The 24,075-nt window shown below is 49.3% G+C and overlaps 1 protein-coding gene across 2 annotated transcripts; it reads left to right on the forward strand.

Annotated features, from left to right (window-relative positions):
• The first annotated feature begins 1,763 nt into the window (after window positions 1-1,763).
• KIF3A (kinesin family member 3A) lies at window positions 1,764-23,126 on the forward strand. Of its 2 annotated transcripts, XM_051631170.1 has the most exons (19): window positions 1,764-1,808; window positions 3,566-3,848; window positions 5,119-5,263; window positions 5,464-5,548; window positions 5,992-6,097; window positions 6,842-6,981; window positions 7,839-8,036; window positions 9,012-9,186; window positions 10,098-10,199; window positions 11,844-11,915; window positions 13,773-13,781; window positions 15,348-15,504; window positions 16,042-16,222; window positions 16,484-16,594; window positions 17,334-17,459; window positions 18,566-18,619; window positions 18,761-18,829; window positions 19,353-19,477; window positions 19,984-23,126. In XM_051631170.1, exons 1-19 carry the CDS (start codon window positions 1,803-1,805, stop codon window positions 20,030-20,032), a joined length of 2,193 nt encoding a protein of 730 aa, XP_051487130.1. In that variant the 5' UTR covers window positions 1,764-1,802; the 3' UTR covers window positions 20,033-23,126. The 2 variants fall into 2 exon arrangements, with proteins under 2 accessions (XP_051487130.1, XP_051487129.1); XM_051631169.1 differs by lacking the exons at window positions 11,844-11,915; window positions 13,773-13,781.
• Window positions 23,127-24,075: the final 949 nt, after the last annotated feature.

A 24,075-nucleotide genomic window follows, 5' to 3' on the forward strand; every position in this document is an offset into this window, starting at 1 on the left:
CAGCCTCATCTTCCTCGGTTGCTGCTGGAGGATTGCACAACAGCAGGACAGAAACCACCGCTGTCGGGACTCAGCAGGTATTTACATGAGATGAACGTCTCTGAGCAACACCACGTAAGAACCAAGCAGTGAGAACTCGGTGAAACTGAGTATTTCAGTGCTTACACTTGGGTGTCTCTTTAACAGCAGGGAAAGAAAAAGTTGTTAGATATAAAATTCCTGGTTTTCTTTGCAAAGAGCAGGGGCTGTGGGCTCCCCCACATTTTCTGGAAGCTCACACCATTATCTCTACAGCTCAATTAAAAGCCCCCAAATGATATGAATCCTCTGGAAACTGCTCTGCATCCCTAAAGCTGACACCCTGCCTTGGGCTTTCACTGCCACTGAATGTCAGAGCATCCCAACCCGGCTGCCTGGAGAGGGCTGGAAAAGCTCCACCTGCCCAGTTCGATGCACTGAGAAGTTTCATCCTTCTGGGGGGTGAAAAAGGAAAAAAAAAAAAATGTTCTGTATAAAAAATTTTTCCTGATGTCCAGCTTAAACCTCCCCTGTTGCAGCCTGAAGCCATTCCCTCTGGTTCTGTTGCTAATTACCAGTGAGAAGAGCCTGGCACCAACCTCTCTACAATGACCTTTCAGGTGGTTGTAGAGACTGATGAGGTCTCCCCTCAGGGTGAAGTTCTGCCGCGGTGAAAGATGTGGTAGCACAGCCCCCAGATCCACCCCTGCTCCCCTCCTGGCATCGGTTATTGCCTCCACAAACGGACTGCCCCTTCTCTTTGGCACGGCCCTGGCCAAAATACCCTTTTGCTGCATCCATATCATTCCCAACACCGGCAGTTTTCCTTCCAGACACTGGAAAGGAGCACGCGGCCCCCTGTCCCCTCTGCCAGCACCCAGTTTCACCCCACGTCCCCCTCCACCTCTTCTCCTCAGCTCTCACCTCGGCTCTGCCTCGCCTTTGTTTTCCTCACCCAGTATTTCTCCGCGGGCAGCCGGTTCCAATATTTGATGTGAAAGCCTTTCTTGTTCCTCAGCTTTGCCTGCCCACACACACACGCCTCCCCCTTCCCTCCCCAGCCCCTGGGGTGACACATTTTTTGGTGCTGAAGGACTCCATCAGCCCCCCAGGCTTCGCGCTGGGGCAGGGTATGAACAGCAAAGGGTTTGCTAAACGCCCTGTCCCGGAGCGGCCTGACTCAGCCGGCCCTGCCCTGCTCCCTGCCACCGCCGGGGGTGTTCCCGGCCCTGCAGCACCCCACGGAGAGGCCAGGAACGCTTCTGGAAGCCCCAGATCATCCCTGCTCACATTGCTGCTCCTGCCTGCGGCCCTCTGGGAAGGACGCAGAGCGCCCGCCCGCCAGCCGGCGGGGTGTCGGTGTGCCTGGCGCCGGAGCGCGGGGACACCTCCGGGGGCAGCGGAACACAGACCAGGGGTCGGGAAGAGAAGGACACGGATGTCATGTGCGTGCGCAGAGCCCCGCCAGGCCCCCCAGAGCCCCGCCGGGCCCAGGGAGGCCTGTCAGACCCCGACCGGGGCCCCGGGCCCGCCCGCCCCACGGCGCCGTTCCCATGGCGCCGTTCCCATGGCGACGTTCCCATGGCGACGCCCCGCCCCCCTCTCCATTGGCTGGGCTCGGCACCAATGGCGGCGAGGGGCGGGCCGGGCCCGTCCTCTCCCCGCGCAGCCATTGGCTGAGCGGCCTCCGCAGCGCGCGGCGATTGGCTGGGGCCGCGCGGGGGCGCAGGCGCGGTGCTGTTATTGTTCCGCTGGGCCGCCCGCTGCCTGCCCGCCCCGCCGCCATGCCGGTGAGCCCGGGGGTGGGAGCGCTGGCGGGGCCCCGGCGCCGCCCGGCTCCTCCGGTGGCTGACACGAGCCGCGGGGGGGGGGGGAGGGGAGGGGAGGTTCGCATGCCCCGCGGGCTCTGCTCCCGTTCCCGTCTCGGTGTGGGATGGGAAGCTGCGGAGGGCGGGGGCCCTGTCGGGATGCGCGGGGCTGCGGGTGGGGCCCGGCCCCGCCGTTCCTCGGCCCCCCCGGAGCGTCTCGCCGCCGCTCCCGGTGCTGCGCAGGGAAAGAAAGGGCCCGGGCCGGGCCGGGGCAGCGAGGAGGGCTGGGGCAGCAGGGCTTGGATGGGGCTGCAGGGCTGGGACAGCAGAGCCAGGCTGGGACAGCAGAGCCAGGCTGGGACAGCAGAGCCAGGCTGGGGCAGCAGGGAGGGCTGGGGCAGCAGGGAGGGACGGAGCAGCAGGGAGGGCTGGGGCAGCAGGGAGGGCTGGGGCAGCAGGGAGGGCTGGGGCAGCAGGGAGGGCTGGGGCAGCAGGGAGGGCTGGGGCAGCAGGGAGGGCTGGGGCAGCAGGGAGGGCTGGGGCAGCAGGGAGGGACGGGGCAGCAGGGAGGGACGGGGCAGCAGGGAGGGACGGGGCAGCAGGGAGGGCTGGGGCAGCAGGGAGGGCTGGGGCAGCAGGGACGCGGTGTCCGCTCCGGGCTGGGACCGCCCTGGGCCGCTCTCCAGCCCCGCCGCTGCTCCCCGGGAGACTGTGGACGGAGGGGCTCGTAGCACCCGCTCGTTCTGCGGCTGGTTTCGGAAAGGCTTGCAGCGATCATGGGGAAATGAGACCGTAGGATCGCTCCTCCACCCAGATGAGGCGAACCTGCGTCCTGCTTCCACCAGAGCAACCAACATAAGCTGTTTCTGGCCTCTGCTGGGGCCTGAGAGGTGTCTGGGCAGGTGGTGGCTGGTGGGAGAGGGGCCTGGGAGGAGAGTTTGTTTCTTGTGGACATCCAAGGTTGTTCCTTAAAAGTAGCTAGAGGGGACTTTTAAGAAAGATAGAGACAAACTTTTAGCTGGGCCTGTTGCAATAGGACAAGGGGTGGTGGTTTTGAACTGAAAGAGGGGAGATTGAGAGTAGATAAAAGGAGGAAATTTTTTACAGTGAGGGTGGTGAAACACTGGCACAGATTTCCCAGAGAGCTGGTAGATGCCTCATCCCTGGAAACATTCAAGGTCAGGTTGGACATGGCTCTGAACAACATAATCTTGTTGAAGATGTCCCTGCTCATTGCAGGGTGGTTGGGCTAAATGACCTTTAGAGGTCCCTTCCAACCCAAGCAGTTCTGTGATTCTAGTTACATGCTCAGCTGCAGTGCCAGTCACCAAGGGTAGTGTCTTGAGCATTGCTAGATGGGTTTTAGGCTTGTTTAGACAAGAAAAGCACGTGACATCAAATTTATCAGTGGTGCTTCAGAATTCGTGCCTGTAGCTACTTTGTGAGAGAAAAGGGTTGTGAGGCTTTATTATACAGCACTACATTTTCTAAGTGATTGAATGTGGAAGTCTCAGGTTTTACTAGATCAGTTTCCAGGTTGCCAAACAGAAGCAGATGGCACTAAGTGCACCTTATTCTCTCAGCTTTAATTATAAACCAGCTCTGGCTTTAAGTCCCCACGTTCGTGATCCTGTGGGGATGTGTGCGTGTACTGGAGTTGATTTATCAGCGTTGGTGCTTAAACACACACGTCTGTCAATAGCAGTGTTAACATCTCTGGGTTTTTAAAATAATTACAGATCAACAAGCCTGAGAAGCTGGACAAGCCAGAGAGCTGTGATAATGTCAAGGTGGTGGTTCGGTGCCGGCCTCTCAACGAGCGAGAGAAAACGATGGGCTACAAAATGGCAGTGCACGTGGATGAAATGAGAGGAACTATAACTGTTCATAAAACAGACTCGTCCAACGAGCCTCCGAAGACGTTCACGTTTGACACAGTGTTTGGACCAGAGAGCAAACAGCTGGATGTCTATAATTTAACAGCAAGACCTATTATTGACTCTGTCCTTGAAGGATACAATGGTAAGTCCTTTGGTGTTTCAAGTCAAGGATCCCATCTCCTATTCTTGGTGCTTTTAGAGTTCCTGCTGATCTTATTTAAGGGCATTTCCCCTCCTGAGGGCCATAGCCCTGTGTTGTTCCTGGCTTAGCCTCCAACTTAGAAGTAGCCTGAAGGTGCTTGCTGTTCTCAGTGGTTGTACCCACTATGGTTGTTAACAGTGGGAGATCAGTGGTGAACAAAAATCAGGTCGGTTATGTGTATGTTTTTATTCTGAATGTGTATGTTTTGATTCTGTTTGCAAAATATCTGCACTGCATCTCATCATCAGGCCTCTCGGTGGCTCTTCACGGTGCAGTGTCAGTACCAGGCAGCTGCTGTGCTCCTGCAGTACCTAGCTATGCACCCGGGCTTCTGCCTACAGCTACTGCATTTCCTCCAAACTGCTGGGTTAAACTGACTAGTGAAGCATCTGCCCCACCCCACGGATAATCTGCTGCTTCCTGCAGCTTGTGAAGAGTATTTGTGTGTGTCAGTTATGCATGTCAATGTGTGGTGTAGAGGGAAGCAGGGGCTGGGAAGCTAGTGACTGCTTTCCCTACCTGTGCTGCAAACAGCAACAGCTCCCACAGCTTTTAAAGGTTTGTAAAATGCCTGATAAGCTCTTGTGCTAACACACCCAGGGGTTCAGCTGATGAAAATTCAACTTTTCCAAATTGTTAAGTGGCTTGACAATGAAAAATGGAGTTTTCAGCAGTGCTAAGCTAAACTTAAGAACCAGTATATTTCTGGAGTACCAGATTCTGGGATCTCAGTAATTTTCTGGGTTCTTCCTGTGCAGTCAGATTATCTAGTCCAAATTGTAGTTGCTTCTGCAGGTTCAGAGCTGGACTCTTCTTGTGGCCTGTCTAGTAGAAGCCTCACACTGTTCTGTGGCTTGGAGCACTCACAATAGTTGGTTTTGCAGTTGGTATGTAATGAGCTTCCTCTAATTGACCATGTTATTGATTGAGCTTGCCTTAATTATTTGTGTGAGGCCCAAGTGTGCTAGTGTTCTAAAAGTTAATCTCTCTGCACAGTTAAAGCAAGCTGACTTTTCCTTAGGGATTTGCAGGCTGGATAAAACAGTGGCTCAGCCCTTCTCACTGTGGTTGTCCAGCTCTTGGGGTGGGTGGAAAAATTCAGCTCCATAAAAACAGAGGTGTTTAGTGCTATCAGGCTGAGAAGGGATGAAGTAAAACTGCAGCTGGCAACTTTGTAGGGTTCATGTGCATGTATCTGTTTATCCTTCAGGTACTATTTTTGCATATGGGCAGACTGGAACAGGCAAAACTTTCACCATGGAAGGGGTCCGAGCCATTCCTGAGCTTAGAGGCATCATCCCCAATTCCTTTGCCCATATATTTGGTCACATTGCCAAGGCAGAGGGGGATACAAGGTAAACAGCTTCTCTTCTGTCTTCTTTGTGTCCATCTGAAATGGTTCCTCTGGCTCTAGCTGAGGGACTCTGGCTTGAGCAGTTCTTGGTGAGGTAGAGGGATTGTGTTGCTGTGTCACTGCATTTTCTTTGCACTCTCTGTGTGTGTTGGACTTCAACAAATCTCTTGCTCAGTGAGCTGCCCAACTGTTTGCCCCCAGGTTTTTAGTTCGTGTGTCTTACCTGGAAATTTACAATGAGGAAGTGCGGGACCTGCTAGGAAAAGACCAGACCCAGAGATTAGAGGTGAGCCTGCCCTTCTCAGTGGGAGGTTTGTTTTGAATCGCTGAGCAGTGTTATATTTTAAAGACCAGAGAAGCACTTGGAGGGAAGTGGGAGGTTGGGCTTCTCAGCACATGTGCTGTTCCCTTGAGATACAGTAGCTGGAGGTCACTGCTGACAGCTCAGAACCTTTTCCACTCAGTTGGTGGCTGTTCCAGCTGGGTCAGTTTTGAGCCTGCTGTTCTTCCCCTAGGCCCTTCAGGAATTGGAGGCTGAGGTTTGAAGTTGCTGTTTGCCACCAGGGGAATCCAGTGGAACATTGTCCTGCATGAGCCTTGGTTCTTTAGTTCCTCTGGTCCTGAGTGTTGGAGCCAGAACCGAGAGGAGTGAATCACTGTTGCAGTACCCCTGGAATTTGCTATCGAGGGTCTCCTAAGGATGCTCCAGCTCAACTGTTTCTCTCTTAGGTTAAAGAGAGACCTGATGTGGGAGTTTATATCAAAGACCTTTCAGCTTATGTCGTAAACAATGCAGATGATATGGACAGAATCATGACTCTGGGCCACAAGAACCGTACGTAGCCTTGCTGTGGGCGGGTTTATAGCTCAGAGCAGAGGTCTGGCCATGAGATCCTAGTCCTGGTGCTGGAAGGCTTGTTCAGCTGAGCAGAACAAAAAGGGTACCTTCTCCCAAACACTTCTTGTGCTGGGACTTGTGGAGAAAACTGCCTCCCATGTGTGCCAGGGCCAGTGGGGGAACCAGCAAAGGGGAGGATGCAGCGAGGGCAGTCAGACCTGTCAGAACTGCTGGTGTGTGTCTTGGTCCTTTCCCCTCTGCAGTTCTGACTGGGACGAGCAACAACTAGCCCTGTGCTGTGTGGGGGAGGTGGTTTATGCTTTCTGGAAGTTCTAAGCTCAGGCAGGTCCTTTTGTGACCTACAGTTCTGACTACTGTTGCTCTTGGCAGGGGCTGCTGTGTTCGTATTTCTCAAAATACAGCTGTTGTCAGAGATCAGCTGTGAGTAGTGCCTTAGGCTACTGGTCTGTGTAGCGTTAAAGAAACAGATGAGGACTACAGCTGCTCTTGGGGTGGGAGTCTGAGGTTGGCATTAACACTTCTAGTCCATACTGGACATGTGCTGCAACTGCAGTGCCCAGGAATGCAGTTTGCTGCTGAGTCTGAGCATCCCTCTTCCATCTTCTGAAAAAGAGGGTTAGGTGAGGAATTGGGGATAAGTCCCCTTTGAGAGCAGGAAGAGTGTTAGAGGAGCATATGGTTCCTTCTGAAGATGACATTGCTCTTTCTCTCTGTGGAAAGGTTCTGTGGGTGCCACGAACATGAACGAGCACAGCTCCCGCTCACACGCCATCTTCACCATCACCATCGAGTGCAGTGAGAAGGGGGTGGATGGGAACATGCACGTGCGCATGGGCAAGCTGCACCTCGTGGACCTTGCTGTAAGTAGGACCAGCTGGGTCTGCTGGGAGGTGTGGGGGCATCACTGCTCACCTGTGTGCTGAAGGCACAGCAAAGGGCACGTCCCCTGAGGCCTGGCTTATGTTTGCTGCAGGGCTTGCGTGAAGTATTCACTGGGGCCTTTAATCAGAGGCAGCTGGAGCCTGTCCCAGTAAAAGGGCCCTCTTCTTCATTTAAATTATTCACTGAATGAATAAATGACATTGGGAAGAGCTCTCTGAACAGCAGAACTGGGTCTTTGCAAGAGCTTGTTGTTTGGTGTTTTCTAGAGTGTTGTGGCTGTGCAATCATCACTTGCAAGTTCCTTCGTCCTGTCACTTTGAACCAATGTCATCGTGCTGGTAAAATGTGTCTTTAGCCCAGACTTTACACAGGAGTAGCTTTCCTTGGGGAAGCTGCAGGAAAGGGGAGGCCAAAGGCATTCAGTGTCTGCATGTTAATTTTACTCATGTGATGTATGCTTAGATTGCTCTGTGAAACTTTAAAATAATTGCAGTAATTTCTCTCAGGATCTGATGGTGATGGTGTTCAGCAGCTCTGTCTGGGGCACCTTGTAGCTGCTATCTTCTCATGACATTTCTGTTCATGAGGACAAACTCTCCATTTTCCCAGCTGCATGGCTTTGAGCAATCCAGAATTTGCTAGTGCTGAAAGCTTCAGTTAAGATCTCTGACTTATCTCTAACAGTGTCTGCAGCACTTGGCCAGGTTCTCTAATAATGGATGAGGTGGCTGGTGACGTGGCTGCCAGGAGGACCTCAGGTGCAGCTCCTCCTCTTGGGAGGAAGGTGATGTATTTGAGGATCTGTTCAAACTCCTGCTTCCTGATCCCTTTCCAGGGCTCTGAAAGACAGGCAAAGACTGGAGCCACAGGGCAGCGGCTGAAGGAAGCTACCAAGATCAACCTGTCTCTTTCCACCCTGGGGAACGTGATCTCTGCCCTGGTGGATGGCAAGAGCACCCACGTGCCCTACCGCAACTCCAAGCTCACTCGGCTCCTCCAGGATTCCCTGGGGGGCAACTCCAAGACCATGATGGTAAGCTGGGATGCCCTTTCCAGTGCCAGTGATCATGCTGTGGTTTTACAGGGATCGTGTAGTGACTTTGCTGTGAGAACAGCCTGGCATTCACCTCTGCTTCAGAGCTGTTGGCAGCTCAGAGCTTTTTGTGTTTTTCTGTCTCTTCTCTTTGCATCTGTACAGATGAGGTTCTAAACACAGTGTGAATGGACACGAGTGCATAAGATGAAAGAGAAGCTGTGCTGGGGTAGCCAAAAGCAGGGGAGAGTAGCAGTGTGAGAGCAGCAGAGCTGGTCATGGAATCATAGAATGGTTTGGGTTGAAAGGGACCTTCAAGATCATCCAGTCCCACCCCCTGCATGGGCAGGGACACCTCCCACCAGCCCAGGCTGCTCCAAGCCCCATCCAACCTGCCCTTCAACACTGCCAGGGATGGGGCAGCCACAGCTTCCCTGGGCAGCCTGGGCCAGGGTCTCCCCACCCTCACAGCAAAGAATTTCTTCCTAATGTCTCACCTAAATCTCCCCACTTCTAGCTTTAATCCATTCCCCCTTGTCCTCTCACTACAAGCCCTTGTCCCAAGCCCCTCCCCAGCTTTCTTGGAGCCCCTTCAGGCCCTGGAAGGTGCTCTAAGGTCTCCCTGGAGCCTTCTCTTCTCCAGGCTGAACACTCCAATTCTCCCAGCCTGTCCCCAGAGCAGAGCTGCTCCAGCCCTCTGAGCTTCTCTGGACTCTGCAGGAGCTCCATGTCCTAATGCTGGGGGCTCTAGAACCGAACAATTTCTCCAGCTGGGGTCTCAGGAGAGCTGAGTAAAAGGGCAGAGCCCCCTCCCTGGCCCTGCTGCCCGCGCTGCTTTCGCTGCAGCCCAGGGCGGTTGTTTCCTGCGCACGGTGCTGGCTCACCTTGAGCTTCTCGCCCGCCAGCACCCCCAGGCTCCCCCGTGCCTGGTGCTGGGCCGTGGCACTGTCCCCAGTGACTCTCGCTGTGTCGCAGTGTGCTAACATCGGTCCCGCCGACTACAACTACGACGAGACCATCAGCACGCTGCGCTACGCCAACCGCGCCAAGAACATCAAGAACAAGGCCCGGATCAACGAGGACCCCAAGGACGCGCTGCTCCGCCAGTTCCAGAAGGAGATCGAGGAGCTGAAGAAGAAGCTGGAGGAAGGTGAGCTCTGCTCGGCTGTGGGCCTTGTGGTGTTGGGGCTGGGGTGGGACATGGAGCCATGTCCCGGCGCCCGCTTTGCCCACCAGGGGACACGTGGTGCCAGGGCCAGCGGTGGCCCTGGGCAGGTGAGCCTGGCCCGGGGAGCAGGGGGTGGTGGGCACGGGGTGGGGAACAGATGTACCCTCCTGCTTGAGGAGGAGGGGTGCAAAGGACATGGAGCTCCTGGAGACAGTCCAGAGGAGCCATGGAGGTGATGGGAGGGCTGGAGCAGCTCTGCTCTGGGGACAGGCTGAGAGAGTTGGGGTGTTCAGCCTGGAGAGGAGAAGGCTCCAGGGAGACCTTAGAGCAGCTTCCAGTGCCTGAAGGGGCTCCAGGAAAGCTGGGGAGGGGCTTTTCACCAGAGATTGTAGTGACAGGACAAGGGATAATGATTTTAAACTAGAAGAGGGGAAATTTAGGTTAGACATCAGGAAGAAATTCTTGAATGTGAGGGTGGTGAGACCCTGGCCCAGGTTGCCCAGGGAAGGTGTGGCTGCCCCATCCCTGGCAGTGTTCAAGTTCAGGTTTAGTCTGTTAGCTGGGAATAATCAGGAGAGGCCTTCACTGGCTTAAAAGGCATTTTGTTTAAACTTATGTGGGGAAGAAAAGAACAGCTTCCCACACTTGCTCATGAAAAGCACCCACTTGAGCTTGAACATCCACACACTGACTTCACAGCCCTAAATTGCTTATCTTGATTTTCCCCGAGTTCCCTGAGCCGTGGCAGCCGTCTGCCCAGCAGTCACCAGCTGCTGCGGGTGCTGCTAAGCTGCCCTTGGCCGCTGCTGGGTCTGGATGGGTGCTGCTGCCACAGCCAGGAGCTGGTACGGGGTGGAGAAAAGCGTGTCCAAAAGCACACTCTTGTGTTCCAGGAGAAGAGATCTCTGGTTCTGAGAGCAGTGATTCTGAAGAGGAGGATGAAGATGACGACGGGGAGGTTGGAGAAGATGGGGAGAAGCGGCGGAAGCGGCGGGGTAAGGCAGCAGAGATCCCAGCCAGTGGCACCAACCTCCTCTCACCCAGCAGCTGGTGTCAGAAACTGTAGCCAGAGCAGGTGGGGAGGAGTGGAGCTGTAGAGCTGCCCTGCTGCTGCTGCAATTATCATGCCTCTCCTAGAAACCAGGCTGTCTGTTGTGCTCTGTAGCTGGACAGCTCTGTGGTATCTGCTTCCACTTGGGTAGCTGTGCTTGTGGTGACATCCCCCTTTGTGGTGGCCCCCTGGTTGCCACAAGGTGGCTGTGTATGGCTTGTGACTGGTGGTGTGGAACTTCCCCTGCTTTCAGAGATGGGAGGAAGGAGACACCAGAGATCAGTGGCAGGCAGATGTGGTTTTTATAATCAAAGGAATGGTTAGAGGGGAATTTTGGCTGTGGTTTAGGCAAAGGATTCATCTGTCTTATGGATGTTAAGTAACCGACTGTTCTGGTGTCCTGTTTTATGTTGATAAGAGGTAAAACTTGACCTTTGGGTGTCTTTGTGCAAACTGAAAAGCTGAATGACAGCTGCACAGCACTTCGGAGCACTCTGGAAATCCTATGGTAAAGTTTGGTTTGTCCTACGCCAGTGTTATGCTGCTGTGTAACATCTAAGCTCCAAGGGATGTTGCTGAACCTAGAACTGCAGGTCACGGTGTACCTGGGAGTGCTGTGCCTTCCAAGGAGGTTGCTATGCTCCTAGAACCGCTGACACTTCTTCATGGGGAGTAGAGAAGTCAAGCCCAGTGCTAGACCTCAATTCCCAGCTTCTCTAGTGCACCAATTTTGGCCTTTAGACTGCTGCCTGCCCTGTAGCACCCCCGTCTGTTTAAAAGCTCCGGTTAAAAGAGTTCTTGCTTTAGATGCACTCTCCATTCTGGTATCTGTCCCAGTAGGGTCATTCTTGCTTTAGATGCACTCTCCATTCTGGTATCTGTCCCAGTAGGGTCATAAATGGCCTTTGTCATGCCTTTGGTGACAGTTGTAACAGTTCTGAATTTTTCACCTCTTGGTAATTCCTAAAAGCAAAAAGGTTGACCATGATCTCAGTCAAGAACCAAGTCCTGATCTAATCCCCTCCCCAGAGGAGACCACCTCCAAAATGCTGCTTGAAAGGAGTAGAGGGCAAATAACTGACTTAGTCACCTTCCAAACAAGCTGCTCGAGTCAAGTTCCCTAAGTGAAGGTGCTTCTCAGCAGGAGTTTGCACAGAACCTGTCCCTGTGTAGCTGGTGGTGCCTTCTAGAGGGAAAAGGGCACTTGGCCATGTGTGTAAGACTGGAAAGGACTCCTGGTCACTGAATCATCTGCTTCTGCAGATACCCACAGCCCTCTCCACTATGGTCTGGTTTCTGTGCTGTTGTTGCTTGAAATGGAAGCTGCCTTGGCATGTTCTGAGCTGTAGGCTGGTGAGGATGGGTTTTAACTGAGGTGTCTTTCTGAGCATGGTGTTTTGTGCTGGGAAATGGTGGCTTTGCAAGCTGAGTCTGGGAGGGATCTTAGCAAATGCTTCTTAATGGGAACTTGGGCTTTTTTTGAACTAGATTACTGACCCTTCTGGGTTTCTTTCCTATAGAACTAACTTCCCATCTGCATGTTTCTTCCTCTCTGGGTTTTTCTGTGGGATGCATTTCTGTTTTCCAGGCAGTAGCAGCAGCAGTAGTTCAGACTCCACATGCTCTGTCATAGAGAAACCTCTGGATAAGTCCTTCACTAGTGAGTGGGAGCTCCTTAAGTCCTTTCAGCTTTGGCCTTTCCATAATCTGCACACTCCATTTTGCAATGCTGCACTCTTCCCTGCTGTGTCTGTTGGAAAGATAAACCTCAAATTTTAACTCTGCTAAAGCATGTCTTTCCTCTGCTGCTTCCTGCTTGAAACAGCTGTTCAGTGTGCATGTTGTCAGCCAGATGTGTGAGAGAATAGGAAGCAATTTAGTATGTTGCTTGACCAAGATTTCAAGACAATTGAGAAGAATAGGTAAAAAAGAGGCAGTTTGCAACTTCTATGTGGATCAGTCCCTCTAAAGTACCAGGAAGAAGTCTGAGCTAACTTTTTAATGGGAGTTGCTGTAATACAAGTTCCTAAAAAGGGCAGAAGAGGTGAAGTGGGTTGTGCTGTGTTATAGTGATCTTTGCCTTCTCAGAATGAACTTTGGAGAAAATGAATGGAGCAGCCAGCAATCAAACAACATGAGGTTTATACTTACAAGTAATACGTGGTAACACTTGACTGGTTATATTTTGGCAGATATTTACAAAACAAAACAACAAACCTTGGTGGTGGTTGGGGTTTTTGTAATTGCCCCACAACATGAGATGTTCTTGGTCACTGTTGGGCTTAGTTCAGAGGAAGAAGGGACCTGGATTTTGGTTTAGCAGTGAGGAATGTCTGGTCTGCTCCTGGTCGGAGAGGGCTCTGTCCCTTCACAAACTCTCCAGTCAATTAATGATGACTGAAGAAACAAAATATATCTCAGGACTTAAATTGTAGGAACTCTACTCCCTGTGTAGAGAGAGTCTGGAAAGCCTTGCTGTGTAGTTCATCAGATGTTTATACTGGTTAAGTTAGTGAAAAGCATCATCTCAGTGTGGTGGCAGGTTAAGAAGGGTCACCACCTAAGGAGTCATATGATGGTAGCTGGAAACCTGCTTGCTTCAAACTTGTGCTTTCAAAGCTTGCTTGAAACCTGAATTTTGTTTTGTTTTGTTTTTTTTGGATGAGGACAGTTAATAGCAAACTGCTGCTGTGGCAGTGGCTGGACGAGTCCATCTCCCGCAGGTTTGGAGACAGCTCCAAACTGTTGTGGAGACTTGTTGTAGAAGTTGCTTTTGCTGAATAGAAGTGTGGCTCTGTGTGGTTTGAGGTATTAACTGTCCTCAGATGTCCTCAGGCCCTTCTGCATGTGGTGTCTGTCATTCTCCCTTTCCTGTCCAGCCTTTTTTTGCTGCTTTGCTTGAATAACCAACTCTGGCTACATACCTCTATGGAAGCATCAGTTCCTGCAAATTAACCCACGAATGCCCTGTGTAATTAAATGGAGAAACCCTGTGTTGAGACTCCCTGTGTGCCACTGTCTTGTATCTCACAAACAATTGTCTTGGAAACTTAGGTAAAACTTGCAACAAGTCTTCTGTATGCTAAAGTTTGACAGGTAATAAAACAATTGGCTGGCTGGAGTGGGAGGGGGAAAGCACTGTGTCTGGCTGAAGAAGAAATCTACCCTCTAGCTGTTTCTTAGGGCATGATCCTTGCAGCAGGCTCCTGACCTCACATCTAGGTTCTGCACTGGGTGGGCAGAGGGAGCTGAAGGTTCCCCTGGATGTACAAAGCTCCCTGAAGTACAGAAACTTTCTCTGCTTTAGCATAAAACCATGATATGTTAATGTTTTCTCTAATGGAGGTGTTTTGTGATGATTATCCTGTGTTTTCTACTCTAGAAACATGCATATAAAATTAATGCTTGTTCTGATGATCTTTGTCCAACATGATCAAAGCAATAATTTATTTTCTTTCCTCTTTTTATGCATATGCTGCTTCTCTGCGACTTGCTTTCTACTTCCTCTTAATCCAAGATCAAGCAGGTTGGTGTAACTAATTTCTACCTCATCATAGTACAATTGCTTGTGAAAGTGTCCTGCAACTTGGTTGAGTTCACCTTTTTCTCTGAAACTGAGAACATTTAGGGCTGTGTATGAGCAGTAAGGAGCCTTTATCTGGCTCATCTTGTTGTATGCTGGTCTCTGTGTAGCACTTTCAGAAAGCTTCTTACTCAGACTAATTAGGGAGAGACTTTTTCACCACAGATCCAGAAATAAGTGCTTATTATCTGCTTAAGTTTAGCAGATGGGAACCAAGGCATTGTTTGCTGTAGTGCTGAAGTTCTTACCTTGTCACAAAACTAATTATAGTCTCTTGTGAGCATGAACAAACACACATCATGTTCACAAATACAATGCATTTTGTCTGGCTGACAGAGGTCTCATATAGAGATACAGATATATAGATATAAATAAAGCTGAATGCCATGAAGACTAGAGGGGAGGGAAGCCTTTTATTGAACAACTTTCTTGAGCATTTTTTGACCATATACATTATGTCACTGTGAGAACAGTCCCTTGGCAGTCGATGGCTTCTTTTAGTTTCTAGGCACCTGAATTCTGTTTGTTTTTTTTTTAATGTCTGGAGAAGAGCAAAAGAAAATTAAAGATTCACTTGTAGTGAATAAAAGGAGATTTAGGACTTGTAGGAGACTTGTGGATCTGAGGAGGTGCACACAGGCTGGGCTCTCTCTCCAGATAATCCCCAAGGATTTCTGTGTTCACCTGCCTGAGGCACTTGGGATTATAATGAAGGTTGACTCAAGACTTGCAGAGTGACTTCCAGGAGTTGCAGCCCCACAGTTTGTTTCGGAATCATGGGGGTTTGGGACCAACCCTTCAGGCCAGTAGGTTTGACAGTTTGCTCTGGCTTCTTCCAGTGTAACCTTCTATGAAGTGTACCTGGTTTGCTGGAATAGTATTTACACTGTAAAGACAATTGAAAAGTCACAGCAAACCAAGTGCTTGAAAATCCGTGGGTGGTCACTGTTGTGTAGATCAGAAAGTTTCTGTTTTTTTATAAGGCTGTTCTGAATTTCCCTAGTCTCTGCATTTTTATAGTAGTGCATTCTTAAACTGTCTGTGTGCTGACATTGCAGCAGGTAACCCCCTGAGGAGGGCAGTGAAGGAGGGGTGTGATAGGGATGGTAACTGACATTTGAGTGTGTAACTCTTGATAGCTTGGCTCTTGTAGCTGTAGGTCAAGGCAATCTTCTGTTTTCCTTCATTTGGCCTAATCTACAGAGTTAGAACAGCTGAGTTTCCAGCTCAGACTCCTCTTTAGGCAGTGTTCCTACAAGTGTTCATATTTTCTATTTTGAGGGTGTTATGTTATAGTGTTGGTTAGATAGTGCTCCTCCTTTCTAGCAACTGCTGACAACTGGTTAATGTTAAAATGGGATTTGAAAAACTGAAATGTGCTCAGCTTGGAACTGGTATCTAATTAAATTATTTTTTCTTAAATGCAAGTGTTGAATCTGAACTTGGAAAAAATAGTGTGATACAGAACCTGTTTTATTTGACTGACTTGTTTTCCTACCTCTTCCAAAGGCAAGAAGAAAGTTTCCCCTGATAAGATGATAGAGATGCAAGCAAAGATTGAAGAGGAGAGAAAAGCTCTTGAAACTAAGCTTGATATGGAAGAAGAAGAAAGAAATAAAGCCAGAGCTGAACTGGAGAAGAGAGAAAAAGACTTGCTTAAAGCTCAGTGAGTACACTGCTCTGGACAGTTTGTGTAGTCATCTTGGTTTTTGGGTGCAGGGGCTCTCAGCTCTCAACCTGAAAAGCTGCTGAGGTCCCACTGGCCCATGTGACAGGACAGTCCTGCTGGCAGAGGCTGTTCCAGCAGCAGCCAGTGTTCCTGGTTGGCATCTCATCTGCCCTTTTTCTGTTCATTTCATACATTTCTGCAGCTGCCCTTGGGCATCACTGTGCTGGCAAGGCCCTGGGGAGGGCATGCCTGGGGGGCCTGATAACATCATTGGTACCTCACAGCCCCTTGCAGGGGGGACCTGCAGCAGGAGAGACTTCCCTGCTGACCTGGTTTGGCTTGTGAGAAAGGGATGGGAGCTGGAGCTCAGGGAACTCCCTGCATTCACTAGCACTGCCTCACCCCCACTTAAACCCTTGGCAGCAGGACAAGTTTTTCCAGCCCTGTGAATGCTGTCTGGGCTGTCAAACTGAGCTGGACCTGCTGCCTTGTGGGCACTGCAGGATAGGAAGTTTGTCACTTACCTGTCTCTAGACAAGAGCACCAGTCCCTCTTGGAGAAACTGTCTGCGCTGGAGAAGAAGGTGATTGTCGGAGGAGTGGATCTGCTGGCAAAAGCAGAGGAGCAAGAGAAGCTTCTAGAAGAATCAAACATGGAACTGGAAGAACGGAGGAAGAGAGCAGAGCAGCTTCGCAAGGAGCTGGAGGAGAAGGAGGTGGGGTTGTGTGCTCTGGTGTCTGAGAACAGCAGTGGCAGGACACACCAGGCTGTGTGCCTTGGCCTGGCTCACCTGGGTGAAACGTGGCAGGAGCTGATCACCTCAGAGGCCACCATGCCTTCACTTGAGGCTGAGCCTCTCCCTGCCCAAGCAGATGCTTGGTTTTGTTCAAGTAGCTTCTCCTCCTGTTCATACCATTGCAGATTGTTTCTTTTCTTACGTTAATGTGTGGATGTCTGTGCTAAATGTTGCACACAGCAAGAACGCTTGGACATCGAGGAGAAGTACACCAGCCTCCAGGAGGAAGCACAGGGGAAAACCAAAAAGCTGAAGAAAGTTTGGACCATGCTTATGGCTGCAAAATCAGAGGTTAGTGTCTGAAGTCCTTAGCCTGTGTTTATGTGAGGGACTATAGCTGGGAAGGGTAAGACATTGGCTTTGGAATACTGGAAAAAGTACCTTATGTTTAGAAAAGTCTTTCTGTCTGTGTGGCTCATGTAATTAAAAAAGACCTCATTAATTTTGGTGTCAGAGCTGCAGAGGAGCGTGTTGGAGAGCTGCTCCCCAAGTCAGGCTGGGAGGGTGTATGTGTGAGATGCTGAGATACTCAGAACTTCAAGGAAAAAAAAAATTATTTCTGAAACAGAAGTGGTTTGCAGCAGCACAACTGCTGCTCTGCTCTTGGCTGGCTGTCCCTTCTGCCCTCCTTGTCCTTCCTCAGTCTCACTGGCTCAGGGTGTCCTCTGGCTGGTATCTAGAGTCCATGCTTCGTGAGAAGTGCATTTTGTCTGTGGGATCAGAGATTTTCCTTGACATCTTGCCAGGGATATAACTTGTCTGCACCCTCTTCATCTGCTCTTAGCTGGTGCAGAGCTTGGATTGGCAGGAGGCCAGTTTCATTTTTATGAAGCAGAACTTCATGATATTTTCAGCTGTCTCTGAGCTGGAACGTTTCAGAGGGTTTATTCTCTCAGAGATAGATATCCTGGTACTTTTAGTCAACACTTGCTTTCCTTTTCCAAAAACCTTGTCTAGACTGTTCTTGTTTAGGCTGTTACCATGCCTTGAGCTAGCTCTGACACCTCTCAAATGCCTGCTTTGTCTGCAGATGGCAGATCTGCAGCAGGAGCATCAGAGGGAGATTGAAGGATTGCTGGAGAATATTCGACAGCTGAGCAGGGAGCTCCGTCTCCAGATGCTCATCATAGACAACTTCATTCCTCAGGACTACCAGGTAAACACCAAGGACCCAAGCCTGTGCTGTGGGCATGTGCTGAGCTCTCCTGCTTTTATGCTGTCCAGCAAATGGGATGAGTTGGCTTCTCTTCAGGAGGTAACCCCCGGGGAACTGACAGACACTTGTCTGCTCATTCGGAGCCCAGATGGGTGGGTGTGCTTTGCTGGGAGCCTTTGCTGTGGCTCAGCTGGGGGGTGCAGCTGGGTTGCCCTTATATGTTGGTGCCATTATCTGGGTTGTCAGAACCAGATGATGTTCAAGGAAGAAAAGATGCTTTTGTCAAGTGACTCTTGTAACATCTGAACTTCTGCTGTATGTTCAGTTGTAAGAGATCAGAGTCAGTGGGTGCATTTGGCTCCAAAGCCAGCACAGGGAGGTGAATAACAAATGCAGCTTGGCTTTGTTTTGTTTCTCAGGGAGGTTGTTAATTTTGGCTCCAGTTCCATGGCTGTGAAATCTGTTTCAGGGAAGCAGTGTGTACTGTGGGGGGGGTTGTAAGCAGAGTACTAATCTCAGTTCTCTTACAGCATAATTTCCTGATGGTTAAAAAAGAACAAGATCACATTCACCATGTGTTTAATTGGTGTCTTTACTGTGTGCCCATGCTCTGGGTCTGTTCCAAACCTCTTTTTTTCCACTGGGCTTGGAGCTGTGCTAGCAAATATCTGCTAGTCATGCCAAGTAGTAAGACTGAGCTTGAAACTCTACACTTCTTGTTTTCTTTGTGGCCCTGATATTTATGATGAGCTAAAACATGGTGTGCTATATAGCGGAAAATATAAAAGCTATTTCCCTTAATCTTTCATTGTTTTCTGTCCTACAGTGTGTGTTTGTTGCTGTCCTGATGGCACTGGCATACTGGGAAACCCATTCTTTAGTGGGAGCCCCACTGCATGCAGTTTGGGGGTGATGTTTTTCTCTTCTCTAGCCTTCAGAGTGTAAACAGGGGTTTTGAACATGATCTGGCTTGATAAAATCACTTTGGAATAGTCAAGACTGTGCTTGAGCAGCTTGTCCAGGCTTTTAGGGATGTATGTTCTGGAAAATGCACCTGGAGGGTAGACTGTGCAAGCCTAACAATTGCTGTTCTAATTTCTTTCTAGGAAATGATTGAAAACTATGTCCACTGGAATGAAGACATAGGAGAATGGCAGCTGGTAAGCTAGCCTGCTGGCTCGTGTACAAGCTGATGTCAGCACAAGCTCCTGAGGAGTTTAATGGAGCCCAGAAGTTAATTGATGAAGCTGTGGACAGTTTTACTGTGCACAGTAGACTTTAGTGACAGACTTTTCTTTCAGAAATGTGTTGCATACACGGGAAACAACATGAGGAAGCAGACACCTGTCTTGGATAAAAAGGAAAAAGATGTGAGTGACTCTCTGTGCATGAGTGGGGCTGCACGGTCCAGTTTTCTTTTGAAGAGATGAGTCTTCCTAGTGTTAGAGAAGCACTGTTGATCCTGTGTATTCATAGAATGGTTTGGGTTGGAGGAGACCTTAAAGATCATCCAGTTCCAACCCCCCTGCATGAGCAGGGACACCTCCCACCAGCCCAGGCTGCTCCAAGCCCCATCCAACCTGCCCTTCAACACTGCCAGGGATGGGGCAGCCACAGCTTCCCTGGGCAACCTGGGCCAGGGTCTCACCCTTAAGAATTTCTTCCTTATGTCTAACCTAAATCTCCTCTCTTCCAGTTTTAATCCATTCCCCTTTGTCCTCTCACTACAAGGCCTTGTAAAAAGCCCCTCCCCAGCTTTCCTGTAGCCCCTTGAGGTACTGGAAGGTTGCTATGAGGTCTTCCTGGAGCCTTCTCTAATCAGATAAAATGATTCTCATATAGAATGACTCTGATGTTTTTGGGTTTTGTTGTTTTTTGTTGGAATTTTTTTAGCCCTTTGAAGTGGACCTTTCCCATGTTTACTTGGCTTACACTGAAGAAAGCTTGAGGCAATCTCTGATGAAGCTGGAGAGGCCAAGAACTTCAAAAGGAAGATCCAGGCCCAAGACGGGTAGAAGGTGAAGAGCTTTGGAGTATTTATATGTCATGGGGGATTCACCCAGGGGAGTGTCAGTCAGGCTTACTGTCAGTCTTCAAACATTTGCTTAACGAGAAGGCAAAATACTAAAATGTTGCATGGCATCAAGTTTACTGGTGCCATGTGTGACAGAACCAAGCTGAAATCTCTTTAATACAGTGAAATCTTTTCCAGAAAGACTTGTCTGGGGGGTTTTGTGATGCCCTTTTGCTGCATTCCTGCAGCTTCTTGCTCTGTTTCCTTGAGTTCTGTGCTTCAGTTCAACACCTGACACTGACAGTGCACACACTGACTGCAAAGTCCTGAGCTCTTGGGAGATTTCAGCATGGGTTTCCTTGGTTAGTTTTGGTTGGTTTTGACAAATGCTTGTGAAAAGTAAGATTGTGTAGTTTTGATTTGAAATGTGGCTGGTCCCTGTCTTTCCTAGACAACATAATGATGTGTGTATGGTGTTATTTTCCCCTTTCCTTTCTGCTCTCCAAACAGAAAACGTTCAGCAAAGCCAGGAGCCGTCATTGACTCTCTGCTGCAGTAGGTGTGACCTGTGCAGAATTGCCCTAAAAATCAGTGAGTCTGTAAGATTTGGCCAGAATCTGGAATTCAAGAGATGACACAGTTTGATATGGCTATAAAATCCATGCCGTGCTGGTATGGAGTTTTATTTTACAACAATGTATTTTTCCTTAGTTGCCTGTATTTTGTATGTTATATTAACATAATATTAAACTGGTATATATGATGGTTGTGAAATTCCATGTGTTAAACATGTTGTGCAGGGAAGTTGTTGCTGGCAATCCGTGTTGAAATGTATAGAAAACAAGGGTTCTGTGTGTGTTTTAAGTGCTAGGCATGTTAGGTCAAAATGATTGAAATCCTAAAGTTGAAGGCTGGTCAGTCTGGTTTCTGCCCTGCCCTGCACACAGCTGGCAGCTCTCACTGCTCTCCCCTGCTGCACTGCTGGCTGTGAGTGTGCTCACTGCAAACCTGGAAGAGCATCAGACCCTTTTATTTGAATATTCCTCACTCTGGCTGTTTAACCTGTCGTGTACCAAATACACAGTCCTCTTCCCTCCATTTGCTGTCTTGCTGTACAGAGAAAGCAGCTGGGTTGGGGAAATGTGAGCTGCAAAAGTCTGAGGCTGCTGGGAAGGGACCGTGCTGGGTTGAGGTGCATCAGGCCTCAGTGTGCCCATGTAGTGCTGCTAGTTTTGTTTGCTTGGGACCTGCTGGCACTGTGGAGAGGGAGGCTTTTGATGCAAAGGCAAAAGTTTGTTTTTCCCCCTCCTTTTAAGGCTGTGCTGCAGCATTGCTTTGGCTGCTTTTTGTGCTTTTGAGCTGGAATTTTTAAAATGTAGGAATTGTTTTGTAATCTGAATAGCAGAGATTATTGAAAGGAGTGCCAGAACACTAAGACTTGGCTTCAGCCTTGGGTCTGGGAGCATTATGACCCTGTTTTCCCATCCCTGGCTGCAAGGGCACTGGAGCAGTGCTCTAAACTGAGGGTAAATTTGATTCTCCTATATTAAAACAGGCATAAATTGCCCAGTTTTCCCAGAACAGTAACATCCTCTGCAATGGCTGATGCTGTTGGTGTTGCTGGATCATCTTGGGTTTCTGGCTGTGCTCCAGGAGGAAAAAAATTCTGGTCTCTGATGATAACCATTGATTTATGGTGGCTACTCTTTTTCTTTGATATTTATGCTGCTAATAGACACACATCACTTTAACACGTTGCTTTTGTGTCACAAAATGCATCTCCTTTGCACTCTGTGTGCTTTGTAATCCATGCTGGAGCACCTCAGCTCCTGTGCCAGGGGCTGGGAGCAGCTGCCACTTGATGTGACTTTCCTGCTACTGAGAGGTTTAAAAAGCTGTGGTTAGTAGCAGGAGAGGTGGAGTCTTTAAGTGTGACAGAAGAAGTAAGACAGCTCTTTAGGTGTCCTGAGTTCTTGCTGGTCGCCACGTTTGCAGTTCCCAGAGTGTTCTTGTGAAGCACTTAGAGTAAGTAGTTAAAGGTCTTGATGTCATGATGCTTAACTGGATGTACCTTGTGACTCTGTAGCAGGTCTGGAGTAGGATCTGTGCTGGTTAAAACTGGGCTTGTGAGGGCATCTTTTCCTTGTGAGATGCATTCAGTGCTGTTCTTAGTGAGCTGGAAGCTTTTCCCTGTTTTCACATGTGTTTTTCAATATCGTGACCTAGAAGAACATCCTGCCCTCTGTTTTTGGGGGAGGAGTGTCACTTAAGTTTATACAAGACACAGATACAAACACTGGCATTTGTTTCCTTTAGCCTAGCAGTTGGAGAGGTAAATACTCAAAATGTTTGTCCAATCTAAGCTGTGGTTGGTTTTGCTCCTGAAGAGCTCACCTGACATTGAGTGTGCTTGGATGGAGTTGGATTATCTCATGTTACATCCAACACAACAGCCTGAAAGTGGCTGAAATGCTGCTTTGTCCTAAGCTTCATCTCAGCTCTCAATCTGAGCAGACAGACTCATGGTTTTGGCCTGTTCTTGTTCCACAACCAGGGAGAACTGTTTGTATTTCTCTTTTCTGTTCCTTCTTGCTGTGCCAAGGTTTGTTGAATGATCTGTTTTTAAGGGAGTTTCTCCTGAACTGTGCTTTCCAAAAGACATTGAAAATTCTTGCACCTGACAGACATCAGTGGCTTAAAGGTACCACTGTGAATGCTGACACTGCAGATTAAATATTTAAACCTTAACTATAAAAGCATATGCTTTACTATTTAACTAATGTTACAGTCTTGCTGCTGAGAACAATAGTACACTATATATTTAACTGAGCCTTGGGGCAGAGAGAACATAAATAATAAATAATTGCTTGCACATCTTTGTAATTGGCAGATTGGAGGAGCAGGCTGCAGTCTCCTGTTACAGGGGCTTGGAGGACAAATTATCTGCTCTTATGAGAGGACTTAAAGTGGAATATTATCATTGTCATGAAGATCTGTCAGCTTGTCTTACCTTTTAACTGGTGTGTGTTGTTGAAGTTCTGGGAACTTGTAAGCCCAGGGAGTGTGATGTGCAGGTTTACCTGCCCTGTCTGTGGCCCTGGACAACCTGAGAATGTCTCGTGGGTCCATGACATGTTTCCATAAGGAAAGGGTTTGGTTTGTGTGGGGTTTTTCTTAAGAGCTTAGTGCAGCCATTCTCATCCCAGGTCAGTACATGCTCTATAGTATTTATCAGAAGTCATATATTGTGTGTGCTCATCTTTGCATCCTGATGCCAGGAGGTTCCCCTCATTCCAGAATGAGGCTTTTGACACGTTGTTGTTTAATGTTGTGTGAATGGATTATTTCATATTTAACTTGTTCCTGATCCTTTCTTTAAGAGGAGGGGAAAATGGTCCTTAGTGCCTTCACAGGTGACACTGTCTGCACATGTCCAGCTTTCACCTTTCTCAACAGCCCTGCTTAGCCAGCCCTGTATATAGGAGAAACTGCTAGTCCATCTGTATCATTTGTCTTCCTATTTATTGGTTTTCTGACTTGTTATTTCTTATTATTCTTTGTTCTGTGATTTAAACTTTATTAATTACACTGTAAATATCAGTATTTTGTCCCTGGAGCATGTTCATACCATGAAATAAAATTCTTGACTCCTACTTCTACCTCTGTGCATGTGTTTCAAATAACTTTACACATACAGCGTCTTTCTAACTCAGCTGGGTCAGAAGTGTGTCAGGAGGAGTAGCTTAAACAGTCTGTATCTCTGATGTTCAGCAGGTACTGCAGAGGTTAAAGTGAGCTTGGGGGCGTGTGGGGACCCCCACTGCCAAGCCCCAGGACAGGGGGCAACAAGCTCCTGTGGAGGAGGTGGACAGGGCAAAACAAGAGGAATCTTTGCAGCACTCTAGGATCAGGCTGGAATGTGGATCACGAGGTGTGTCCCAAGGAGCTGGTGAGCCCCTTGTCCAAGCCCATCCTCTGCTGGGGCTGTTCTGAGCTTCCCTGGAGGAACAGGAGAGCCCAGCTGAGCCAGGGCTCTGTGAGATCAGCTGCTTGTTCACTGCAGTGCTTGGTGCTGCCTGTATTCACACGTGCTGGGTGGGGGTGGCAGCTGGTGGAGAGAAGGCTCCTCACTCTGTCCTTGTGCTACACAGCAAGCCTGGCTCGCCCTGTGTTCCTGCAGATGATGGGAGTTTACCTGCAGGGATTGGAAATCTTCAGCTCTGTTTCCTTTGCTGCATAAACTGTCTTGCTCTGCCAGGCATTTCCTCCTCTGGAAGCTGCCTCAGCCTGCCCCTGCAGCAGGGAACAGGTTGGTTGTGGTCTGCTCATGTTGAGCTCCCCTCAGCATGTGACTCAGTGGTGCAGGAACCAAACCCTGCCCAGTCCTGGGACTTTCCAAGGTGCTCTCCCATGCTGTGCCAGTTGCAAAATGGTAGACACCTAAATACCTGCACAGCTCCACTCCCCTGTAGCTGGAGAGGCTTTAACCACCAGGGAGGCTGGAGTCATCCCTTCAGAGGTGCAGTTTTGTCATTTCTTTCACTGCTGTTGCTGCTGGAGCCCCTTTACTCCCTACTGGGTTGTGAGGGGCATCTCCCTTTT

This window comes from Apus apus, chromosome 13 (assembly GCF_020740795.1).
Source record: "Apus apus isolate bApuApu2 chromosome 13, bApuApu2.pri.cur, whole genome shotgun sequence".
NCBI lineage: Eukaryota > Metazoa > Chordata > Aves > Apodiformes > Apodidae > Apus > Apus apus.